Source organism: Bombyx mandarina, chromosome 11, assembly GCF_030267445.1.
Source record: "Bombyx mandarina strain Sakado chromosome 11, ASM3026744v2".
In the NCBI taxonomy this organism is placed as follows: domain Eukaryota; kingdom Metazoa; phylum Arthropoda; class Insecta; order Lepidoptera; family Bombycidae; genus Bombyx; species Bombyx mandarina.
Window position 1 is genome coordinate 1,391,620 of NC_143218.1, and position 22,586 is coordinate 1,414,205.

General features: G+C 36.4%; 2 protein-coding genes across 2 annotated transcripts; one reads left to right on the forward strand and one right to left on the reverse strand.

The window, feature by feature from the left end:
- The first annotated feature begins 1,874 nt into the window (after positions 1-1,874).
- On the forward strand, positions 1,875-7,373 carry LOC114251685 (uncharacterized). The gene is made up of 5 exons (XM_089731236.1): positions 1,875-2,645; positions 3,377-4,022; positions 4,651-4,763; positions 5,532-5,657; positions 6,243-7,373. Exons 1-5 carry the CDS (start codon positions 1,959-1,961, stop codon positions 6,714-6,716), a joined length of 2,046 nt encoding a protein of 681 aa, XP_089587362.1. The 5' UTR covers positions 1,875-1,958; the 3' UTR covers positions 6,717-7,373.
- Positions 7,374-8,522: 1,149 nt separating this feature from the next.
- Positions 8,523-22,335, reverse strand: LOC114246623 (uncharacterized). Its single transcript, XM_028179242.2, has 13 exons — positions 22,121-22,335; positions 21,485-21,622; positions 19,680-19,915; positions 19,034-19,204; positions 17,962-18,288; positions 16,228-17,042; positions 15,558-15,693; positions 14,568-14,659; positions 13,578-13,677; positions 12,961-13,090; positions 11,940-12,012; positions 10,840-10,970; positions 8,523-10,721 (listed from the first exon to the last, which is right to left on the reverse strand). The coding sequence occupies exons 2-13, from the start codon at positions 21,599-21,601 to the stop codon at positions 10,590-10,592; spliced, it is 2,460 nt and encodes an 819-aa protein (XP_028035043.2). The 5' UTR covers positions 21,602-21,622; positions 22,121-22,335; the 3' UTR covers positions 8,523-10,589.
- Positions 22,336-22,586: the final 251 nt, after the last annotated feature.

Below are 22,586 nucleotides of genomic sequence, written 5' to 3' on the forward strand. Positions count from 1 at the left end.
ATTTTTATTATGTAATGATATCTTGATTATACGAGGCGACGAAGTAGAGAAGTCGGATATTAATAATTTCAACTTTTCAAATGTAATTTATGTATAAGAAATTTATAAGTTCTAAGTTGGTTTCGGAAATTAAAGTAACTACATATTTCAAGGGTTACTTTATTTATTTGTATGGCACTTGGTTTAAAGGTTCAGACTTAAAAGTAAAATAAGAAAAACTAGAAAGAGATTTTTATAAAAGTCAGATATTTGGCTTTATTTTATAATACGTATCTCATATCTTACCAGGTCTCTCATGATAACTGACGGTCATACTTTCAATTTTATGCTCTTGTTTCCAACGGAGAAAAACAATTTTTATAATGGCCATTACTAGAGCAATCAAAAATAAACTAACGCCGAATAAAATGGTGTATAAAGCCATTGATTTAATACTAAAATTTATGTTTTGGAAACATACTTTGACAAGCCTCGACGTTTATTTGACAAACAACAACAAAAACACAGAGTGCTAAAATCTAAGCTAAACTCATAACAACATAACAAAAAAAATTGATTTCTAAAATTTAGATTTTATTTCAATTCTATTCATACTTCATTCATCTTCATATCTTAACTTGTAAATTGTTATTAATGATTTATGAATAATTTTTTAAATCGAAATGTGGCTGTATAAAAAATTCTCTTTAGCCAAATTCAACGTTAAAAGCTTAGAAAAACTGGCGCGAAATAAACACTGGGAATAAATTTTATTGTAACCCCGAATTTAATATGTACTGTTGTTCCTTGTAATCATAATTCATATTCGTGGCTTAACAACAATTTTTTAAACAAAACATCATCAAGTTATTTCATAAAAGATTGTCATGTTCAAAGTGATAAACAAATCATTAGTAAATTGGAGAGAGTTGATGTAATATGAGTTACGAAGATTACGGTGAGTGTTTTTTGAAAATATAACTAACTTTGTTGTAGTACATTAGATTACTATTTCTAGAAATTTATCGATAGTGTAAAATATAACGCGAAAGACAAGTTTAGTAAGTACTGATTTAATATCAAATGTTATGTGTTTTAATACAAAATGCTTAAAGTAGTAACAAATATAAAAAAGGCATAAAACTTTTTAAAAAAATCTCTGTGTTCGAAACTGAAATAATTTATATACATCGCTGAACCTAATAAAGTGTTTCACGTACATTTAAGGATTAAAAGAAGATAAGTAAAATGAATATGTTTATCGGATAATGTTACACTATTGAATTATAGTACAACACGGTAGCATAATAGTTCTGTTGTTGCACATGTACTTACATTGTGCAACATTGCACATACTTTTACACAACTCTTGTGAGTCCGCGCGGGTAGGTACCACGACCCCACCTTTTTCTGCCGTAAAGCAGTAATGCGTTTCGGTTTGAAGGGTGACGCAGCCATTGCAACTATACTTGAGACCTTAGAACTTATATCTCAAGGTGGGTGGCGGCATTTACGTTATAGATATCTATGAGCTCCGGTAACTACCTAACACCGTGAGCCGTGAGCATATCCAATCATCAAAGCAATAAAAATAAAAAAATGTTTCAGCGACTGTTTCTGTAAGCCAATCGAAACGTCGGCCTTCTGTCTTGAGTTACGCGGCGACATATTGCCCTCAAGCTGCGGCATATGATCACTAAGTATCAAAGCTAAATCAATCAATTTTTTTTATTGCTTAGATGGGTGGACGAGCTCACAGCCCACCTGCTGTTAAGTGGTTACTGGAGCCCATAGGCATCTACAACGTAAATATAAGTTCTAAGGTCTCAGTATAGTTCCAACGGCTACCCCACCCTTCGAACCGAAACACATTACTGCTTCACGGCAGAAATAGGCGGGGTGGTGGTACCTACCCGTCCGAATTCACAAGAGGCCCCACCACAAGTAAAAAAATAAATTGTTCGCCCACAGTGCGACACATGAAAAACAAATACAGCTTGGCTATAGCTATTGCTGTTTTAAAAACAAAACCCGAAAATGTTACAACGGACGAATATTTAGCAAATGTTAAACAGAAAATAAACAGTGATGATGCTGACGATGATGATGTGACCGTGTGCAGTGATGATTTCGTTTTTGATGTTAACGATCCATCAGGTTCACTAGTTTATAGCAAAAATGACGGGCCAAGTCGTATTGATGACACGCTTCGAAGTTCAAATGAGACTAACTGCGAGAGTGGCCTTCGAGAAACTGCGAACGCTAATAAACAATCGGATCATGGTAATATTACCGATCAACGAATCCTCGACAGTTTAGTGATTACCAATGAACTAACTACCGATGACGCAGTTGTAATAAATAATCAAAAGTGTGACGACACGACCACTCTAAAACGTATCGATGGTAAAATTCGGAAATTAGCTAACGGGAATTCTAGTATCGCAGCACCTATTAGTAAGGAAATCAATAACGCAATGATCATTGAAGAAAACTATCGTGACAGTGATAATGTTACAATCGAAAATCAAGTTTTTGATGCTCCTGCGTTCCAAAATGATCGAATTGAAGATGGCCTTCAAAATAATTTAATACACCCTCAAAAACAAAATGAAGAGTACTTAAGTGACGTCTTAAGAACTTTAAATGAACTGGACAATACAAGAGTAAGTTTATATGAACAATCGTATCTATTGTAATAGTTCATCTGCATATAATTATGTACTTGTAACACAGATTTAACATAGATTGAATTATTGTTGACTATCACATCGACTTCAAAACATCATCATACCACAATATCGTTAAAGAATGACATTGGAAATACCTTCACTCGTTTGAAGGATGAAATAGTATCTGCCTATTCTCACGCACCCGCTTATTTCAGCAGTTTCAGTAAAGACACGAATTAAATTTAAAACAACATTTACGGTTCAATCTCGCATTTATAATTGTCATTGTACTATTCAACGAGGTATCGGAAACCTCACAAAACCTTTTCGTGGTTACGGACGATTGAGGTGCTCTTGCGGAAATATTCGGATATGGTGTTGAGCAGAAATGTAGTTTTAGTTGTATGCGATTAGTGAAATCCGACGATAAATCAAAAAAAACAATATTCTTTTCGTTATTTGAAGAATTTTAGAAATTTTCTAATCGATCGATTTTTTATTAGATTTTTATAGACAATTTTTAGTTCCTTGCGTGAGGTTAAGAGCTTAATCGTCCTTTAGATTTTTTCCCTACCTATTCGCTGTGGTAGCCTAAGGTGCTATTCCAGTTACGCCCGGTCAAGTAAGTGAGCTCACGGGCTCAGCCTGAGAGAATCTGCTAACACTAGCCCTAGCAAGCTTTTAGCATAGGCTCCTTGTCAACATGTAAGCGTTTTCGATTCCAGGACGATTACCTTTCACAATCAACATTCCACGAGAGTTCCCAAGATCGCGTCCCGTCACAGTCCGAAGATCCTAACCACTGCGCCCAGAGCCCTAACGAAGAATTCATTAGCAGACGTGCAAAGAAAACGAAATGCATAAACCTAATTGATTCTCAAGAGACTATTATATGCAGTTTGCCGGAAAGCTTCAATCATTACAGTCAAAGTCAAACGCAGAACTTTGTTATCGGGGAAAAGCTAATTCAAAACTTCGACACTCGTTATAAGAATCGACAAATAGACGTTACGTTATGTGATAATAACAAAGAATTTATTAATCAAAATAATGATGTAACGGATTGTTTATTCAGCAATACGGACGACAGTAACCAACGCACTGCTTGTCCAAAAATAAATAGCAGTAATGCTACAATCGATTCTCAATTCAACGAAGCCATAATTGAAGATAACGAAAAGTTTATTCGAAGTAACAATGAAAATGGAGCCTCTGATTCAATGAAAGCCCAAAAAGAAGCCGTTCCATTCAAAGTTATCGGCGAAATTAATAAAGTTAAAACTTTTTTGCAAAGGAGAGATTCTAAAAGAATCTGCGATGGGTATTCAAGTGATTCTGGGTATAAAAGTGATTGGCCAATTAAACTGAACGGTAAATATAATTACATTATCACATCATACGTCGTTATAGATGTAAATATAGTGGATTATTATGTCATTACAGATTTAAAAAATAATGAAAATGGGGTATAAGTCAATTCTGCTAATAATGAAATATGCGGATATTGGTGGGTCTTGTTGGTGACCTAGAGAGCAGTCAGCTCACAACCATTCACATACAGATTCTTATAGCCATCAAACGACATTCAAATTTTCAATAATCCAATTTAAGATCACGATCACCACTTTCATCTAATTTTTGTGAGCATGTGTGTGTGTTGTAATGATTTTGTGAAGAGTATTAAGCGGTAGGCTGGGCTGGGTCTGCCCCTGGCATTGCTGACGTCCAAAAGCGACGGTAACCACTCACCATCAGGTGGGTCAATAAAAAAAAGTAAATTTTGACTTAATTTACCCCTCACTATAACACTAAATATGTCATCTAGATTTAGCAATGAGTTTTCTCGATTAGACATTAATCGCCTTTGCTCCTCCCTATCTACGTCCGTCTGTAGAAACAGTTTGCTCACCTATCCAAGTATCGAACTATACACCCATAGACATAATATCCCGCAGTCTTGAGACAGTTCAAGCTCTATGAACGCACAACACACTTCCAGTCACACAGCAGTCTGGTAGCTGGTTGAATCAGGCGGGACACTGTTTGTATTTCCATATAATCAGCTGTAATCTTCAGCCAACCACCGAAGACATTACGAACGAGGTCTCTCAGGTTAGTGGGCAATTTGCATCTTGGAGATTAAATTCAGTGGTTAGGTCAGCTAGTAGAGAGATATTTTAATCACAGTCTCGCATGACTTGGAACGACCACCATACGTACTCACTCGGCTTAAAGGGCAGTGTTTCCTTCTATCCAATCGCCGTCAAGCTCGAGGGGCTGTTTTGGCTTTTCCTAACAGATAGGCAAGCTCTCAGGGCTCAACATGAGAGAATTTACTAACATCAGCCCTAGCAATAGCAATGTTTTGCTGAGGAATCGCGACCCATTGCCAAGATTCGACGAGAAAGTCAGTGAGAAAGATGTGTCTATGGGGAAGACACCCTTACGTGAATTGACATAATTTACAAATGCTATGCGCCGAAATATTATCGAAAACATATGAAATACGAAAATCGTGTAAAGAACCATTTAAATAATAGCTTTTGTCATGTAGATAGACGCGAAAGCTTAAAGCAAGTTTTTTTACTGATCGTAGGATGTCTTGTGAGTAGGCGCGGATGGGTACCTTGGCTATTTCTGCCGTGAAGCAGTAATGCGTTTGGAAGGGTGGGGCAGTCGTTAGATTGTAAAAACTGACCCTAAGAACTCTTTCCTCGTGGTGGGTGGCGGTATCTACGTTCTAGGTGTCTATGGGATCCGGTGATCGTCCAAACATTTAAGCAATATAAAAAAGGAATTCAAATAGTAAATCGAGCCATTCCGTATAAGGACTCTCTCGGTATACTACAAACTAAAACCCGTCTAGGTCTTATTCCTTAGGTCCTAGGCGATTTAATAGATAGATTGCACGAAGAAGAATTGTATCCTGAATTCTTAGAAGAACTACTGAATTACATTGAACTTACACTAAAACGTATATACGAAGACAATGACTTTGATAACATCGTAAGGATTTGAATTTTTCTTATCTTATACATCTTACATACATCGTAACTGTTCTGCTGGAGGGCCTTACTCGGTCTTATAGTACCATTATACATACAGGGTGTGGAAAACCCGTTCTGATATCAAAGAATAAACTAGTGTGATTAAAACGAAAAATATGTGTAGTTTAAAAGCTAATAAAACACGCCTTAATAGCCATCCATACTAAAAATTGTATTTATCATTTTAGTCAACTAGGTATGTCAGGATTTTAGGCGAAATTGATGATATTGCCCGCCCGCTGTAATAACGCCTTAGGCTACCAGCGAGGTTCTGATCAAGCGGGGTATTTCGTAGGATAGCACACTCTAACTGACGTCATCTAGGCGGGCTTCGGATAGCCTGCCGACCGAGAGGGCTGGTGGTCGTGGCGCCGACGACCGCCAGTCCGGCGTCCCGAGGGGGAGGATGATAGGGGAGATGTGCTCCGCACTAAACGTTTCATATTTCATCATATCATTCTAATGTCGACCGAGCATATTCAAGAAATCTGAAAGCCTTCCTGTTTTTTTCTGGTATATTTTTTTTTCATTCACAAACTTTCAGCTGTTGAACAAAGACGAAAAAATCCAAAGGATAATTCTCTTGTGCGAATCGATGCACGTTAAAAAATATACAATAGACCGATTATTGGATTGCTTAAACGATCTATATGAGAAATTGAATTTAGACGAAACAGAAATTAAACATATAAATCTGATAGAAAACGCTTGCTACGTGTTTCATTTATTAGAATTAATTATATCGAAATACATGAAGAAGCGTAATTTGTTCAGTCAGAGCAGCTCGCAGTCGCAGGACGACGAGAGGAGCTTAAAAAAGAGTTCAATTACCGAAATATGGCGCAAGAAATGGATACCGAACTACGGGGATGTAGTAAGCACAAGTGACGTCACCGAGAAAGTGTGCATCGAAATTAGATGCAGCGAAGTTCTGAACAAAATAGTCGTTGGCTGTATGGACGGTTACAGTTTGCTGTCGTATTCAGCTTTGAAATGTTTCAATCTATTGCAGCCTTAATAAAAATTGGAGTTTCAATTACCCCACTTCGAAAAACGAATTGTTACAATCTACCGCCAAATGGAATACCGACCACAGCTTACTAATAAGAACAAATACTCCTGCGACTTCCATAGATTATTTTGTATTTTATCTACCATTATTTTTGATAGCAATGGGTGATGGGACCAAAATAGCCACTCATTAAGACCCGCGTGGATCTATCGTGACTATTGCAGAGTATTCAATATCCCTCACTGGTGCTATTCCAGCATAAACTGGTCTGCTTTAATTAGACAGATGTTGTTCTCATCGTCAAAGAACGCGCTCTCGGTCAAGCGAATTTTTTGCTGCACAATATACTCAGATCCGCAGCGTATGCAGAGGGAATTGTATGGACTTTTTAAGACATTTATAATCGAACGAAAGAATTTACGAAACATACATCCTCAGATGATATTGTTCACGGTGTAAATTCATAAAGATTGTCTGACTTCCGTAATGGGAAAAATAAAAATTAAACCCTATTTATTTAATATTTTAAAATCCATAGCATTCACGTTGTGAAATCATCGCTTAATAAAATTTCTAAAAATTTAATTAGGTATTTTTGTTTAATTTCACGCGGACGGACGACAAACCGACGTCGTGAGCTTTATGGATAAATTTACGATTATTAACACGTAGGCGCCTTACGTGGCGCACTGAAATATATTTTTTTTTTTTTAATGCTACCCACAAAGTGATCATCAATAAAAAAACATTGACAAATTGACAAGAAGTACATGACAGATATCACGTAATTATAATCCATAGAAATTAGAAAAGTAATAATAATTGAATAAAAACATAATTAATAATTTTAAGAAATATGAAATTCGGAATATAATACTTTTTCACTAAATAAAAAAAGTTTTAATATCTACACAAAATAGAAAAAAATATATATAAATCAAACTTGATTATATTCGATTGGATTAATTATGATTAGATAGTAGCAGTGTCGATTTTTTTTCAATCTTACTAAGGCGCCGCAATATGTAGTAGACTTCGGGAAAAACGAATCCGAAAATACTGCGAATGAATCTATTGCTAAAAACCTGAAAGATTAAAATATACATTAACAAACAAAAGAAGGCAAAGTTAGGCAATCCAGTCGCGTTAGTAACAGTAAACGATATAATTACTTCAGTGCGCCGCGTAGGTCACCGGTGACCTACATAGTAGTCAAGGTATTGTTAATCTACGAAATTATAATGAATGCAAGCAATTTAATTATTATATATATATAACGTGGACGAGCTCACAGCCCACCTTAAGTGGTTACTGGTTACTGGAGCCCATATACATCTACAATGTAAATGCGCCACCCATCTTGAGATATAAGTTCTAAAGTCTCAAGTATAATTACAACGGCTGCCCTACTCTTCAAACCGAAACGCATTACTGCTTCACGGCAGAAATAGGTAGGGTGGCGGTACCTACCCGCGCGGACTCACAAGAGGTCCTACCACCAGTAAAATAATAATAATTATATAATAATTGATTATTATTTAATTATTAATTATTATTATTATAACTTTATGTATGGAGTTCGTAAATACGGACACCCATTAAGAGAAACAAGATCCAAATATCAAATTCATAGTATATCAGCTTTCCCATTCTTCAAACTGGAACGCATTATTGGGATTCATCAAGTTGTCTATTATAAACTCTAACTAATTCTGTCTTTAAAAAAATAAGTTACCCTATTCGAGAACAGTTTCAATAGAGCATAACGTGTCCATCGCAATGCTTGGGAATGGATGAATAATACAAACAAACAAAAATCCATAATTTATTACGTATATTTCAATATTAAAATTTTATTTATATGAAAAAAAATACACAAAGAACGAATGTATATTTGATTAGAATTGATCACAAGGCTCCGAATATAATATGTACATAAACTGAAATAATTTTATGCCTAAATTGTAATTCCCGTGCATACAATATGTTTTACACGAGAAAAAAAGGAAAAAACGCCTCTCACCGTCACCAAATCACTTGTCTTTCTTCCCAAAAACAAACTATATAAATTGGTGATGTTTCATTAATATTAATAGTTTTTAATTACAAATCAAATTACTAGTTCTATATTTTACAAAAAAAACAAAAAAAATATTGTAAATATTATGAGAACAATTTTAAATGGTCACTGGTTTAGTGCACGTGTACTTAAGCGCATTATTACACGACTAAATGAAAATAGTCGTTTATTAGTTACCGATTCATCATTATTATTACATTACTCTGGGGCGTACGGTAATAATTGGGTCCCTCTATTACTTTTATTACTGAGAATAGCTGGTACTGTGGGACTCGCGTTTTGATACTGCGTCTGATTCAGTCCGTTATCTTGTTCATATTGGCATTTGGCGTTTGGGTTAACTTGTACATAAACAAAATCCTTTAGTATGCCGTCGCACCTATGCCGATGTCCAGGTTTGGAAACAACGATCAATTAGTTCAAGTAAATGAGTATTAAACACGTGGTCACGAATGACTTTTATGATAGATGCATTAGCGAAGCAGCTGCCTTTGACCTGTTAGGTCTTCTTTGGAGGCCCTCGGGCGGCCGTTAGCAAATCCCACCCCTCCTGGCCGAGCCTTTGCTCGCCCACCTGCCCTGGTGAAACCAGAAAGGCTTTTGGGCCACCAGCTATCCTTCCTTCATAAAAAAAAAAACTTCTAGGTTGAAGGAGTAACGTCGTGTGAGATTACCTTTAGCGTCGCTTGTTGAGGTCAGCAATGTCAGAGACACAGCCAAGCTTCGACCAGCGTAATGTAATAAAAATTTAAAATATTCGAATATAATAAAAAAAAAAGTCAACATAAATTAAATATAATTAGTAAAAACTCTTTTAATATGTATAGTAAAATCACAATAGTTTTTAAGTTTATCAAAGACTACCCATTCGATTCGTTTATGTGCTAAAAATATATATATCTATATTTATCACACACGTTTGATTGTTGATATGCGAGAAAGGGACGAATTACATTGGCTTATATTAAACATATTGTATTAACTTATGGCTGGATCACACACGGGAGTTTCTCGGACACCGGGAAAGAAAATGTAAGCATTATTTTTTTACTTTCTAATAAATACTGTTAAATAATCGTATCCGAAATATCACTCCGTGTTTACAGTTATCAGTCCATAGTTTCCTAAAAAATATTTATGAATAAAAAACTAGTTTATTTTAGTTTAATAATATATTATCAAACATTAACGCATGCAAAAGCATACATTAAATATACAAAACGGGATGTTTCAACTAATTTAAGCATCAACGGAAAAAAATATTACTTCAGTATATAATTGAAACCGCAATCGAATGCAAAGTTAGCCCAAAGAGGGCACAGGGCGTTGACCTCGAAATTCGACTTAAAGAAATATAATTGAATCACCTTACACCTACATAATTAAATATAGCTGCCATTGTTACAAATAATCACAAATGTATATTACATTAAGCTGCCACATAATTAGTGGGGTTGTTGACCTCTTAGAATCACATGCGTACATTGCGGGCTGGTTACAAAACCGATATTTACATTGGATTGGTAAATCATTGTTCTCCGTGTGCTGTCACAATCTAGCCGCTGTATAATAATATACAAAATTTTACATTATTATGTATTTCTTAACCGTAAAAGATCAAAAAACGGATCTATATTTATTGGTCTATTGCAAAAATCGCTTTTATAGAAACCGCATTGTGTTTTTCTCAAGTCTCTGATTCATCTGAATGAAATAGTGCACTTCTGTAGCTGACTGTACCGAATGGAATAGTGCACTTCTATAGCCGACTGTACCTAATGTTACAACAGGGGTCGATGTTACCTTAGACCTACGGCGTTTTTCGTCGTTTTCAGGGTCGATCTGATTTTCTTAACTAAACCTGACGGTTGTATTGTCACTGTCAATTCGGTATTATGATAGCTTAGCCTGTTCATTTCCTCTTCACCTCCCTGAAAGGAAAGAAAAGGTTTTTATTTATTTATTTATCTATTTATTTATTTAGTTAGTAAGTAAAAGTTTGTTAAAAAAGCTAAAGTCAACAATGATCTCGCCGATTTGTTTACTAACTTTAATCAAGTTGATTTGTCGACTGTTGACGTGCGTGACCGCCCACCGCCCCTCCAACGGTAAGCCGGCCCGTGACGCCGGCGACGAAGGTTCGACACTCGTTACGTTGCATTCAGTATCCAGTTTTATTCCTGAAAAAGTATTTACCGCGTTAAGTGGTTACTGGAGCCCGTAGATCCATCGGCTCCAGTAACCACTAACACCAGGTGGGCTGTGAGCTCGTCCCCCCATCTAAGCAATAAAAAAAATAAAAAGTATGATATTTCCCACACTTATCTATACTAATATTATAAAGAGGAAAGATTTGTTTGTTTGTTTGTTTCGAATAGGCTCCGAAACTACTGGACCGATTTGAAAAATTCTTTTTCCATTAGAAGCCGACATTGTCCCTGATGAACATAGGCTACTTTTTTTAATTTATTTTTATTTTATTTTTTGTTTCATGTGTGTTTTAATGTTTCCGAAGCGAAGCGAGGGCGGGTTGCTAGTAGAGAATATAGAGAAAGAGTGCAGAATGCTATATACATATTTTTAAATTATGCATACTAAAAACATTAAATCAATAGAAAAAACGTTACACACACTACCATGTATTTGACACACACACACGCATATATATATACTCTTTTGTTTATTGTTTAAAGTCTGTGGTCAAATTGAGAATAGATTAATATTGTTTGTCTTCATTATTATTTTTCTATAGTGTAGCCTTGGAGAAATCTGTGATTATAGAAGTTAAGTCTTTGACAATACGAACCATATTAATATTCGAACTTTTTCAATTAATAATTGAAGACATGAGTGGATGAAGGGGGTTAAGTACGATTTTTAAGATTTTTGAATTTATACATTGAATGAAGGTGTTATGTGACTATAAACCATATTAGACCTTAAATATCCGGGCATAAAGACTATTTTTAGAAATTGCATGTGATTAGGGAGTTATGTACGAAGAAAAACTATAAGTAACAAAAGTTTGTTTGTCAGTTTTCTTAAAATTAACAAATTGTATCATATCCCCTTCATCCACTCATGTCTTCAATTATGATCGAACTCCAACTACTGGGCCACCACTAGTTATATTAGTTACACAAACTCACCAATAAACTCCTTATCTCTCTTTACAATCTTGTATATCTTCGCTAGAGGCGTCCTGTGAAACAGAACGTTGATCTGAAAAAAAAAAAAAAAAAACTTGTTTGGAATTGTTTGAGATTATCCCTCAATCTCCTATTGACTGCTGCCTTCATCCATAGTACGATTCTAGAGATCTTATCTAGCACGCTTTGGAAGGAACTGCGGAACGGAGCGCGTTTTGCCCCCGACACTATTGATGTCCATGAGCCATACTAACCACTCACCATTACGTGGACTCAATAAAAAAACTTAAAACAAAAAAATTACTGAACGAAACAACTAGACAACTCCGCCAACAACCATCCTATGGTGAAGAATTGTAAATTGTTACGCCGGTAAGAGTAACGCTATCAATCGCCGAATAGCAGAAACGAATATCAAAGGATCTAGTAACATCTAGAGCGTTCGAGTAGTACAACGCCATCTATTGTCAGATAGCAGAAACACATATTTAAAATACTCGACTTGTTAGTAATGTTCTCGATAATTCTAGGGATGTCGTATCGACTATAAAAACATTGCAAAGATGGCATTATATATGTACGTGTATGTATATATTTATGTGTGTAATTGTGTATGTATATAGTTTGATATATTATGTATTAGTGTTTATTTTTATTATTTTTATTGTTAATGTCTATAGTATAAATAATTAAATTAATTAGATTGTACTCATCTACCCACTCATGTAAAGCTTTCCTTCTTTGATAACGGTTAGCTGGTAGATAACTCAATTGTTGAGTTAAGCTCGCCATTTTTTATATCTTATCGCAATTACTGTATTATATTAACAGTGTGTACAAATAAAGAATAAATAAATAAATAAATAAAATGGCACGCAGTCAGTCAGTAATCGGAACTACTCGAAGCGAAAGTGTTCTGTGAGTGTTCTAAGTGCTAATACAGTTTTAATTTGTACTTTGGCGGAACTGTTTATTTATCCCGAACCCCAGCGCGTAACAATATTAAATACATTTCACTTACATGCCTCGGCGCGGCGTGAGCTAGAAGCCGTACAGCATGATGGGCATCCGAGGGTGAAACCCTTCCCACAGACACCAGCTTGTCCCCACATCGACCCACGCCAGGCGAAGGACCACCCCATCTGCATATCCTGAAAAAGAATTTTATATATTTTTTCAACGGTCTAAGAACATTTCCGATGAAAAATAAGAAGAAGAAAAAAACAAGAATAAATGTTCTATGTCTGTGTCGAGAACTTTCCCGGGACTGTTAAAACACTTTCGATAAAACTGGAACTCTGAGGAAATGTCCTAAAGCATTCAAGAGATGTTGAGAGTTATTTCGACATAGTTTTTTTATATTTGACGACAGATTACCGCCATCTGTCGTCAAATAACTACACTACACAAGCAATGTGTGAATGTGTTGAACGCGAGCTACATGGTAGGCGGAGTGGGGGGTGTTAGGTTTTATTTTCGTTATGGAATTTCTTGACTCGGTCGCCGCGCTCAAAGCCCGCGATAAAAGCTATGCAACAGCTTAATAAATAACTTGTTGGCAACATCTGTCCCGATAAAATAACATTTAGCAGCCTTCCTCTAATTCAGTCGTCTCCTTAATGAACGGTTCTAACTCACCACACGTGTCCGCTGTAATCAGCAAAAACTGGTCCGTCTCGTACAGAGAGCGGGGCTCCTATTAGTGTACCAGGCCGGGGTTCAGCAGAGTTGACGGTTTCTGTAACAATACAATATTAAAAATATGTCGGCCGGCGCAACATCACTATTCAAACTAACAATAGTTAAAGTTAACTGTTTCCTTAATGTTACGCATGTCAACAACTGTTTAAGACAGTATTCAAGAGAATTCATGACTAAGCTACCCACACTTTCTACTATAGATACGAGTGACTATTGTCCCACAAAACATTCCGACTCGAGTGGCCGACCGAGGCGGAGCTTTTTGTTTTTACCGTTCTACACTCGAGATGCAATAAATGGAATTCATTGGATAAGTAAGTCTTAATTACTGTCACTATGGAAAGCAATCATAATTATGATGAGCATGGCGTCAGCAACGCTGATGTCATCATTAGATAGCATACCAGCATTATTAATTACTGGTTGAATCTTTATAAAATTAATATGGAACCAAGAAGCACTGGCTTTTAAGTAGAAAAAATAATCATTAAAATCGGTCGAAGCCGAGTTGAGAAACCTCCAACTTCTTTTGAAGTTGTAGATTAATAAATATCATCTTAATTGAACATAATTTGAAATCATCTATTGCAGTATGAATCAATGATTCCAATTTTTTAAGCAATTGTTGGTAACAAGTTTTTTTTTAAACATAAATTCACTTTAATTCTTTTGTATTAATGATACATAAAAAGGAATTATTTTATATGCAGTTTTTTTCCTACCTATATATACTGTTAGCCTTGAGAGGCTATTTCAGCTTCGCCCTAACATGTGTAGGTGAGCTCACGGGGGCTCAAGCCGGAGTGTTGCTAACACTGGCCCCAGCAAGAGTAGTGCTTCGCAGAATCTACCACTGGATCGGAAACGCGACCCACTGAGAAGATTCGGCGAGAAACTCAGTGGGCTAATGCAGGAAGAAACACTCACCGTTGCTTAGTGAATTGCTTCTTCTCCTCACACCTTCCCTGGCTTCCGGTCTCGAACGACGTACAACTTTGACAGGAGACGTCAATGGGTTCCTATCAAATTTAAACGTTTAAACATTAGCCAAAACAGAACTTCTTCGATACATTTTTTAATTATGATAGTAGCTTACTGCTGTCTTGTAAAAGGCAGTATGGAATAGTTTTGGAGTGCTTTTAAGTTTGATGACGCGTCGAGTGCGGAAGCTCTGTTAGTTTGCCTTGGTGTGATTGATAATCAATCACCACTTTTGTTTTAATATACAATTGGTTCTTTGAGTCAAATTTTAAAGTGTAAACTAATCTTATTGTCAGAGATCGTTCACTGAAAACTACCTTTGGGGGATAATTATTATTTTTTCAACAATGTTTCACTTCTGGTTCCTAAAGGTATATAATACATTACCCAGATACAATGCTACACTATTACTTTTTGTAAAATTAGGGCTAATTAATTGCCAGAGCCCGATGTCGTCACACCACCCATCCAGTGATAAGGTAAAGCTATGTTATATTTTATGACAGCTGTCCCACCACTAAACTCGAATACTCTTAGCCAACGAGCTCACCCATCTGCCCTAATGAAACTGAAAAGACCTGATAAGAACTGCAGAGGCCTGGCCACCAGTGATCCCACCCTCCCAAAAAAACCAGACCCTACAATGACGACTGAAATAAGTGTCCCAATATAATTATATGTTCATATTCATCTGTAAATTTTCTTCTTTCCTTAATAATTCCACATTATGACCTCAAACATTGCTTCATTTGGTAAAAAAACCCACATGATCACAAATTAGGGTTCCTTATAGCCATAACAATCAGAGGCTGATTAATATATGTTTTAAATTTACACTTACATTTTATATTTTTTGTATATGTATTTATATTTGGAGAGGAAGGATTCAGTGGTATGAATTGTTGAGAAAGTATGTTGTATAAGTAAATATATCACCTATCATTTCCATTTTCATTCCTAGGCGGGCTCTCCTGCCGTCTGCTCTGACCAAAAGCCCTCAATCGAGTGAGCAGTGAGAACTCTGTAAGACCCCTCTTCCAAATGGGTTTAGGTTGAATTTGATGCGATTTATCTGTAATTAATTATTATATGGCTTACTTTATTTGTAAATGCTGGCTTTGATTAAATATCTGTCAATAAATTATATAGTTTTTGCCATGCATTTATTAGCTTAATATATGTTTGTAATTTATAATTAATGCATGTAATATATACTGTATTTTAATGTAATGTAATGTAATTTATACTTATAATATGGTATATGCACAGTACACTGGCTGGAAGCTTATTCACTAATCTACTTAATAAAAAAAGGTTTGATTTACATTCTTAGTGTTTTCAATATTTAAATTGACATTGACGATAGATTTAAATACAATTTTCTGTTTTCATTCTTCATTGTGTATTAACTGGTTTTCATTTTCTTTGGTCAAGTAATTTTTGACAACTGATGTTATCATAACAAAAAGAAAACATATATACTGTATCAATTAAATTAAATCAATTTAAGCTTTGAGGTGACAGAGATAATGCTCAAGTCATATTCATTTGATGGACATTACTTTTTATATCACTACAGACAATAATAAGTACTCACTCTACTTACCAGTCTGTGCATCTCTTTTAGGACTAGTTGCCTGCACCCTTCTCACCACGACTCTTCTAGGTGAATTCTCATATGCATTCTGACTGTGACTCCTGACTATGTGAGCATCCGAAACGTTTCTATTCACTTCACCACTCGTTAGACTAATGGGTTCAGGGGACACATGTGCTGCACTTATATTATTCACTGTTCTATTAACTTGAGCATGACTAACAGAAGGTGTAGATGTAATTTGGGCAATGCTCACTGTTGCAGTCACTTGGGTAGTACCAACAGAATGAGTAGTCGTTGTTACACTTGTCGAACTTGAATTCTCAATAGTTATCTCCTCGTCAATAGAATTAACTCTCATTTGAACATTATTATTGTCTCTGGAACTTCTAGCTCTGGTATTGACGCCGTTAGTACTAACTACATTCACAGTGTTACTCTCGGAAGCGCTGCCGGGAAACAGAAACTCATAATCTGATTCTTTGACTAGATTAGGTAAGGAGGACTTCCTGTTTTTGTCTAGACTCTTCAAAACTTCCACCTTCGACGTCGACGCGTTACACAGCCTCTCGTAGGCATCATTCTGATTGACAGCTGTCAGACTGACAGATGTCATCGTGCTCACGTGACCGTAGTCGTTAAAAACCGTGCCGTAATCATTCGTATTCTGTACATTGACCTCTGTATTAACAATATTGACGAAGTTTGGAGTTTTTCGGTTCACATCAAAGTCGAAAACATCTTCAGTTGACACTATGGGTATAGCTGTATGAGGTGCTTCTCTGTTTGACACTTGTATAACTGTTATATTGGACGGACAGTCTCTGAAACAAAGTATTACTAAAATACATTTTAATGTACTACAAACTAGTCAATAACCATGCAATTTTTCAACAATATGGTCTGGACAGTTTAGTGATCAATCTATAAGTGTTAATAAAATTGAAATACTCAAGGAAACAAATTGATTTGTAGAATTTGCACACATTGATTATTCCAACCATGCCAGCAACTATCTAAGTAAGCAATGTCACATTAAATTCATACAGCAATGTAAGCTTAATTATGAATTCTGGTCTGGTCGTCTAACCATTATTTAGTATAAAATAGAAAATTTGTCTCTCTCGACTACTTTGAAGTCGTCGTGGCCTAAAGGATAAGACGTCCGGTACATTCGTGTGTAGCAATGCACCGGTGTTCGAATCTCGCAGGCGGGTACCAATTTTTCTAATGAAATACGTACTTAACAAATGTTCACGATTGGCTTCCAAGGTGAAGGAATAACATCGTGTCCTCCTTGCGTCGTATTCCTTATTGCTGAGGGTCGTGACCACCCTTTTGTATCACCTTCGCACGCACCTTGTGAGTCCGCGCGGGTCGGTACCACCACCCCGCCTATTTCTGCCCTGAAGCAGTAATGCGTTTCGGTTTGAAGGGCGGGGTAGCAGTTGTAACTATACTGAGACCTTAGAACTTATATCTGAAGGTGGGTGGCGGATTTACATTGTAGATGTCTATGGGCTTCAGGAACCACTTAACACCAGGTGGGCCGTGAGCTCGTCCACCCATCTAAGCAATAAAAAAAAAAATGTACAGTTTTCGGAACTTCAGATTAGGTTATTGTCATAGTACCGATCTGGGACAGGTAACATGTTGAGTAGTTTCAACAAACAGATGTTTTTCATAGAATTGTATAGTGGTTTATGACAATTTCACTAGTTAATAAGAATACAGAATAATTACATTCGTGGTTGATCCACATCAGCAGAGTCTTCGGGAACTAATACTGTCTGTCTATATTCTTCAGTTTCGCCCAACTCTTCATCAAAGTCACCACCCGAGCCCGATCCGATTCTTTCCAACAATGACCCATCCAGGCATATATTTTGGCCACAAATCTTTGCAATACCTTCACTGCGCTGGCTCGTGCTGGGAATTGCAAACGGTTCTGGGTTTTGAGGTTCTGGTTGGCTGGGCTCACTGAGTTGGGTGACTTGTTCAGGTTGAGCAGGCGTTTCAGTGCTTACAGGAGCTGTGTGTACTGTTGGTATAATTTCGATACCTGGTACCCTGAAAACAGTTAAAGATTTTGTTGTTTTAAAACTTATTTGTCATTGTCAGATAAATTCTTATTACGTAGATCAACTATTTTATTACAGAACTATTACATAATTACATGATTACTGATGACATACATCACTACATAGTATAAAACAAAGTCGCTTTCTCTGTCCCTATATCTGTCTGTCCCTATGTATGCTTAAATCTTTAAAACTACGCAACGGATTTTGATGCGGTTTTTTTAATGGATAGAGTTATTGAAGAGGAAGGTTTATTATATGTATAATAACATCCATTAAATAGTGGAGAAAACAATAATAAATTACAGTTTCCGAAGCGAAGCGAGGGCGGGTCGCTAATAATTATTAACCCACTGCTTCATCTTCGAAGCCACTAAATAATGCCAGTGTAGTTTCCTGTGGGAATGAGATATTTTTTCAGGATAAAAGGTAGCCTATATCACTCTCCCAACTAGTTTTACTATAACTTTAAAAAATTACGTCTATCCTTCACATTGTTTCGAAGTGAAAGTAAGACATACAAGGACACTTTCACTTTTATAATATTAAAAGTAAGGACAGCAGGGAAGTATGGTTTAAATAGTAACTTTTCAAATGTAAGACTGATTTCATTATTATTATATTTAATTGATTGAAAAACTAATCAACATCAGGGTCATTCAACAACTATCACCAAGCAGTTTATGTATGGACTTTTTCACGTAGCTACAGATATATACAAAGATGCGACTCACCTGTCAGGAGGAACTGGCGGTGTGGGTGGCAATGGTGATGTTGGGTCTCTGTTCGGGGCCCGAGGTTGTGGCGTCACAGGCGGAGCACAGTACACATTCTCCCCTTTGCTCATAATCTTCAGTTCCGATAGTTTATTACGAAGTGTCGTGACCCAGTCTTGCATTGTTTCCCTGTAATATTGAGGAAAAGCTTTAAGTATAATTTAAGCAAGTACATTATGTGTTGTCAGAACAAGCACAGAATCTGCACAGGTAGGTACTACCACCCTGCCCATTGCTGCCGTGGAGCAGTAATGCATTTCGGTTTGAAGGGTGGGGCAGCCGTTGTTATTATACTGAGACCTTAGAACTCATATCTCAAGGTGGGTGCCGGCATTTACGTTATAGATGTATATAGGCTCCGGTAACCACTTATCACTAGGTGGGCTGTAAGCTCGTCCACCCATTTATGCATTAATTTAAATAAAAAAGCTTCAAAACTTTACTTCAAAATTTAAGCTTTGGCATTGACGAAAAGTTATTTAATTTTATTGTTATTAGTAACAATAAAATTAAACATATATAGATATATAACATATATAGAAGTATATTAATCTTCTTAATAAATTGAAAGTAGTATCACAAAAGTATCAAAAAATATACACACCAATCTGGGGCAAGCATTCTGACTGGACCTTTTTCTGTGTCCACAAGAAAATCATATTCATTCCCCTGTCTCGGTCTAACGCTGCCAGTTACATGTCGGGCTGTTAATAGACTGGCTCGCCAAGTTGGTCGGTGTGTAAGCGCTGTAGGATGATCAGCTTCCGGGTATTGCTCTAAATACGGAGTCCGACCATTGTGTATGCATAGTTGTGTCCACATTGATTTTAGTGGGGGTTTCTGGAATATTAAACTTTAATTATTATGATTTGTCTAAGCAGATCACTAAATATAAACTGCTACTAAGACATTTGCCTATATCAGTCAAGTTCGGTGTTCAACTGTAATAATAATAATAATAAATAATAAATAAATGAGTAAAACATCCATTCTCAATGCCATTCTCAATACGCAACCATACATTAATAACAAAATAATAATATGCACTTTTTACTAAGAATCATTCATTATTAGTATTCCAAATTTTTTTTTTCTACTTATTCTAGTAACCTCGAATTGTTATTCTAGATTTGCCGAGCTAGTTTTCCACAAAAATGACTACTCAATCATATAAAAATCTCAGATTTAATTTAAATTTTGCACAAAGATAGTTATAAATCAAAGTGAACAAATACATAGAATACTTCTGCTATGATCCATACATAGTCCAGGCTAAGTGGATCATATTCACTATAATAAATACAATTGTTTAGTTTATTTGTGATATACAAACTGACTCACCAACTAAATGAGTAGTTACTGAGGACCATTGTGCTCAGTGTACGTTTTTTAACATTTTTGATCATGTAAAAGCTAACTCAAATTTGTACGCAGTTGAAACAGTGCCCCTAGCAGTAAACATAGGCAAATGTTCCAACTTCATACAAAGGACAAAGCCCAAAACTTTTTTTTTTTTTTTTTTCCGGGCCGAGCGCCGAACCTCCTACGAGGTCCCCGCGCCTAGGGGGCGCGCGGGGTATGTGAGACTCAACGATCTGCAGGTGTTGAGAGCAGACCGCGGGCCCAAGGAATTTAGGGCCCACCCACTAAACGACTCCCCTGCACTCTTACACCCGGCGTCCGATCTCCGTCCGGGGTCAAAACCCGGTCAGAGTCGGGGGGTTCCCGCGGTCAACACTACAACCAGACACGCGGCGCCACCCCGAGGACGTCCGACCGACGGGTCGTCGAGGCGATAGTCGACGACCAACGACGTCAGTCTCCGGGGTACGGCGGCCCGTCAGGCCGCCCGGGCGATGCCGCTGGTGTTCCGGGATACCCCGCTGGGCCAGAACCAGCCTGCCGGGTCGGAACGCGATACACCAAAATAAACTAAAAAGTGTGAATTATAACCATTAGCTATTTTTTTTTAATTTGTTGTTCAAGTCACAGACAACTCTTTCTTTGGCAGCTTAAAGGTTTACTACAAGGCTGTATGGGCTAAGCCCTTTGCCTATTGGCGAATTTAAAAACTATGGCATGGATAGTTTTGGGATGTTATCAATTAAGTAATTTATTTTTTTGGAAAACAATGCCAGGTTGAAAGAAATGTTGATACATAAACTAAACAACGTGAAAAAATAAGGCATAGTTTTTCAAGTACAAATAGTTTTGACATAAACTTGGCCCAGTTTTGGGCATTGTCCTTTAAATAACTTAATTGAATAAATTTACTATTACATAAAACAATCAGAATATAATGGTGACTTCTAATGGCAAATTGTATTTCATATGTAATCTTCTATATTTCAAATCTAATCATAATCTAATAATTATTTTCAGCATTTCATACTAAACTACAGTGCATACCTTGTGACCCAATGCTATTAATTTACTGCTCGGCAATTCATTGGGTATTCTCTTTAAATACGTATTCTTCTGTATCTCCCGGTAATAGACTGGGCCATCCTCTCGTTCTGTAGACATCCTGATATGTCATTCGGATAGCTAAAACAATTACATTGTATAATATAAGTGGATTCCACTTATCTGAGGTATTTGTGAATCTATGTGAAGTTATGCAGGTCTTCAGTACATTTCAGTGATCAACATTAATCAGTAGAGAAAGTTCTCGAATAATAATATTACGAGAAACAAATTAAAAGATCAATGAGTCACAACATTAGAGCCACATTAGAATTCATCAAACAGACTAGTATAAATTTCTCAGAAGGCATATCAAGAATCGCACGACAATCGTCCTGTGAATTAAATTATGTCGTGCTTCGCTTGGGAATGTGACTCAATGGTAAAATATTTCGTCGATTCTTTAAAGCACATAGAGCTCCGATGTTTTCACCGTTTGGAATTCAAATTGTCAGTTGTATAATCACAGACTCGATCGAACTAATGTTAATCAAACCGTTTAGTGCCCAGAAGTGCTACGACTATAAAATATTACATGAGCAAGTTTAATTACAATTTATGTAAATCTAAAACACTTACTGACTGTTGGTGCAATATTTTTCAACTCGTTCGACAGTTAGGTGCGTTCCTTAATTGTAACAAGCATTATGCGCACAGGAAACGACTTTTGTAACATTCACTGGTTATTACGAAATGTAGAGCCCCGGTTAATTTGTAATTGCAAATGTATGCAAAATAAATAGCGAATACAACAGCCAACACAAAACTACGCCATGTTTGTTTTTGTCGAAGACATTTTTTTTTATCTGTCATAATTAATAGTAGATACTACTTACTTTGTCTTTGGATTCTGTTAAACCCATGGAGTTAATAAGGTTAAACCATATGATCATAGAGTGCCCTGACCTCAAATATTTTACTGTGTGACAATACTTATGACCTGACTAGGTATTTTTTTCTTAATTTTTATTTATTGCTTAGATGGGTGGACGAGCTCTCGGCCCACCTGGTGTTAAGTGGTTACATATATAATCTTACTCTATGG

Excerpts from the sequence above, each read along its gene's own strand:
- LOC114251685 (XM_089731236.1), top strand. The coding sequence starts at position 1,959 with ATGAAAAACAAATACAGCTTGGCTATAGCTATTGCTGTTTTAAAAACA. Across the intron at positions 4,764-5,531 it reads TTACGAACGAGGTCTCTCAG|GTCCTAGGCGATTTAATAGA; the intron begins GTTAGTGGGCAA and ends CTTATTCCTTAG. Across the intron at positions 5,658-6,242 it reads ACAATGACTTTGATAACATC|CTGTTGAACAAAGACGAAAA; the intron begins GTAAGGATTTGA and ends ACAAACTTTCAG.
- LOC114246623 (XM_028179242.2), bottom strand. The coding sequence starts at position 21,601 with ATGTCTACAGAACGAGAGGATGGCCCAGTCTATTACCGGGAGATACAG. Across the intron at positions 15,694-16,227 it reads TAAAAGAGATGCACAGACTG|ATAAATCGCATCAAATTCAA; the intron begins GTAAGTAGAGTG and ends AATTAATTACAG. Across the intron at positions 13,678-14,567 it reads AAGCAATTCACTAAGCAACG|AAACCGTCAACTCTGCTGAA; the intron begins GTGAGTGTTTCT and ends GTATTGTTACAG.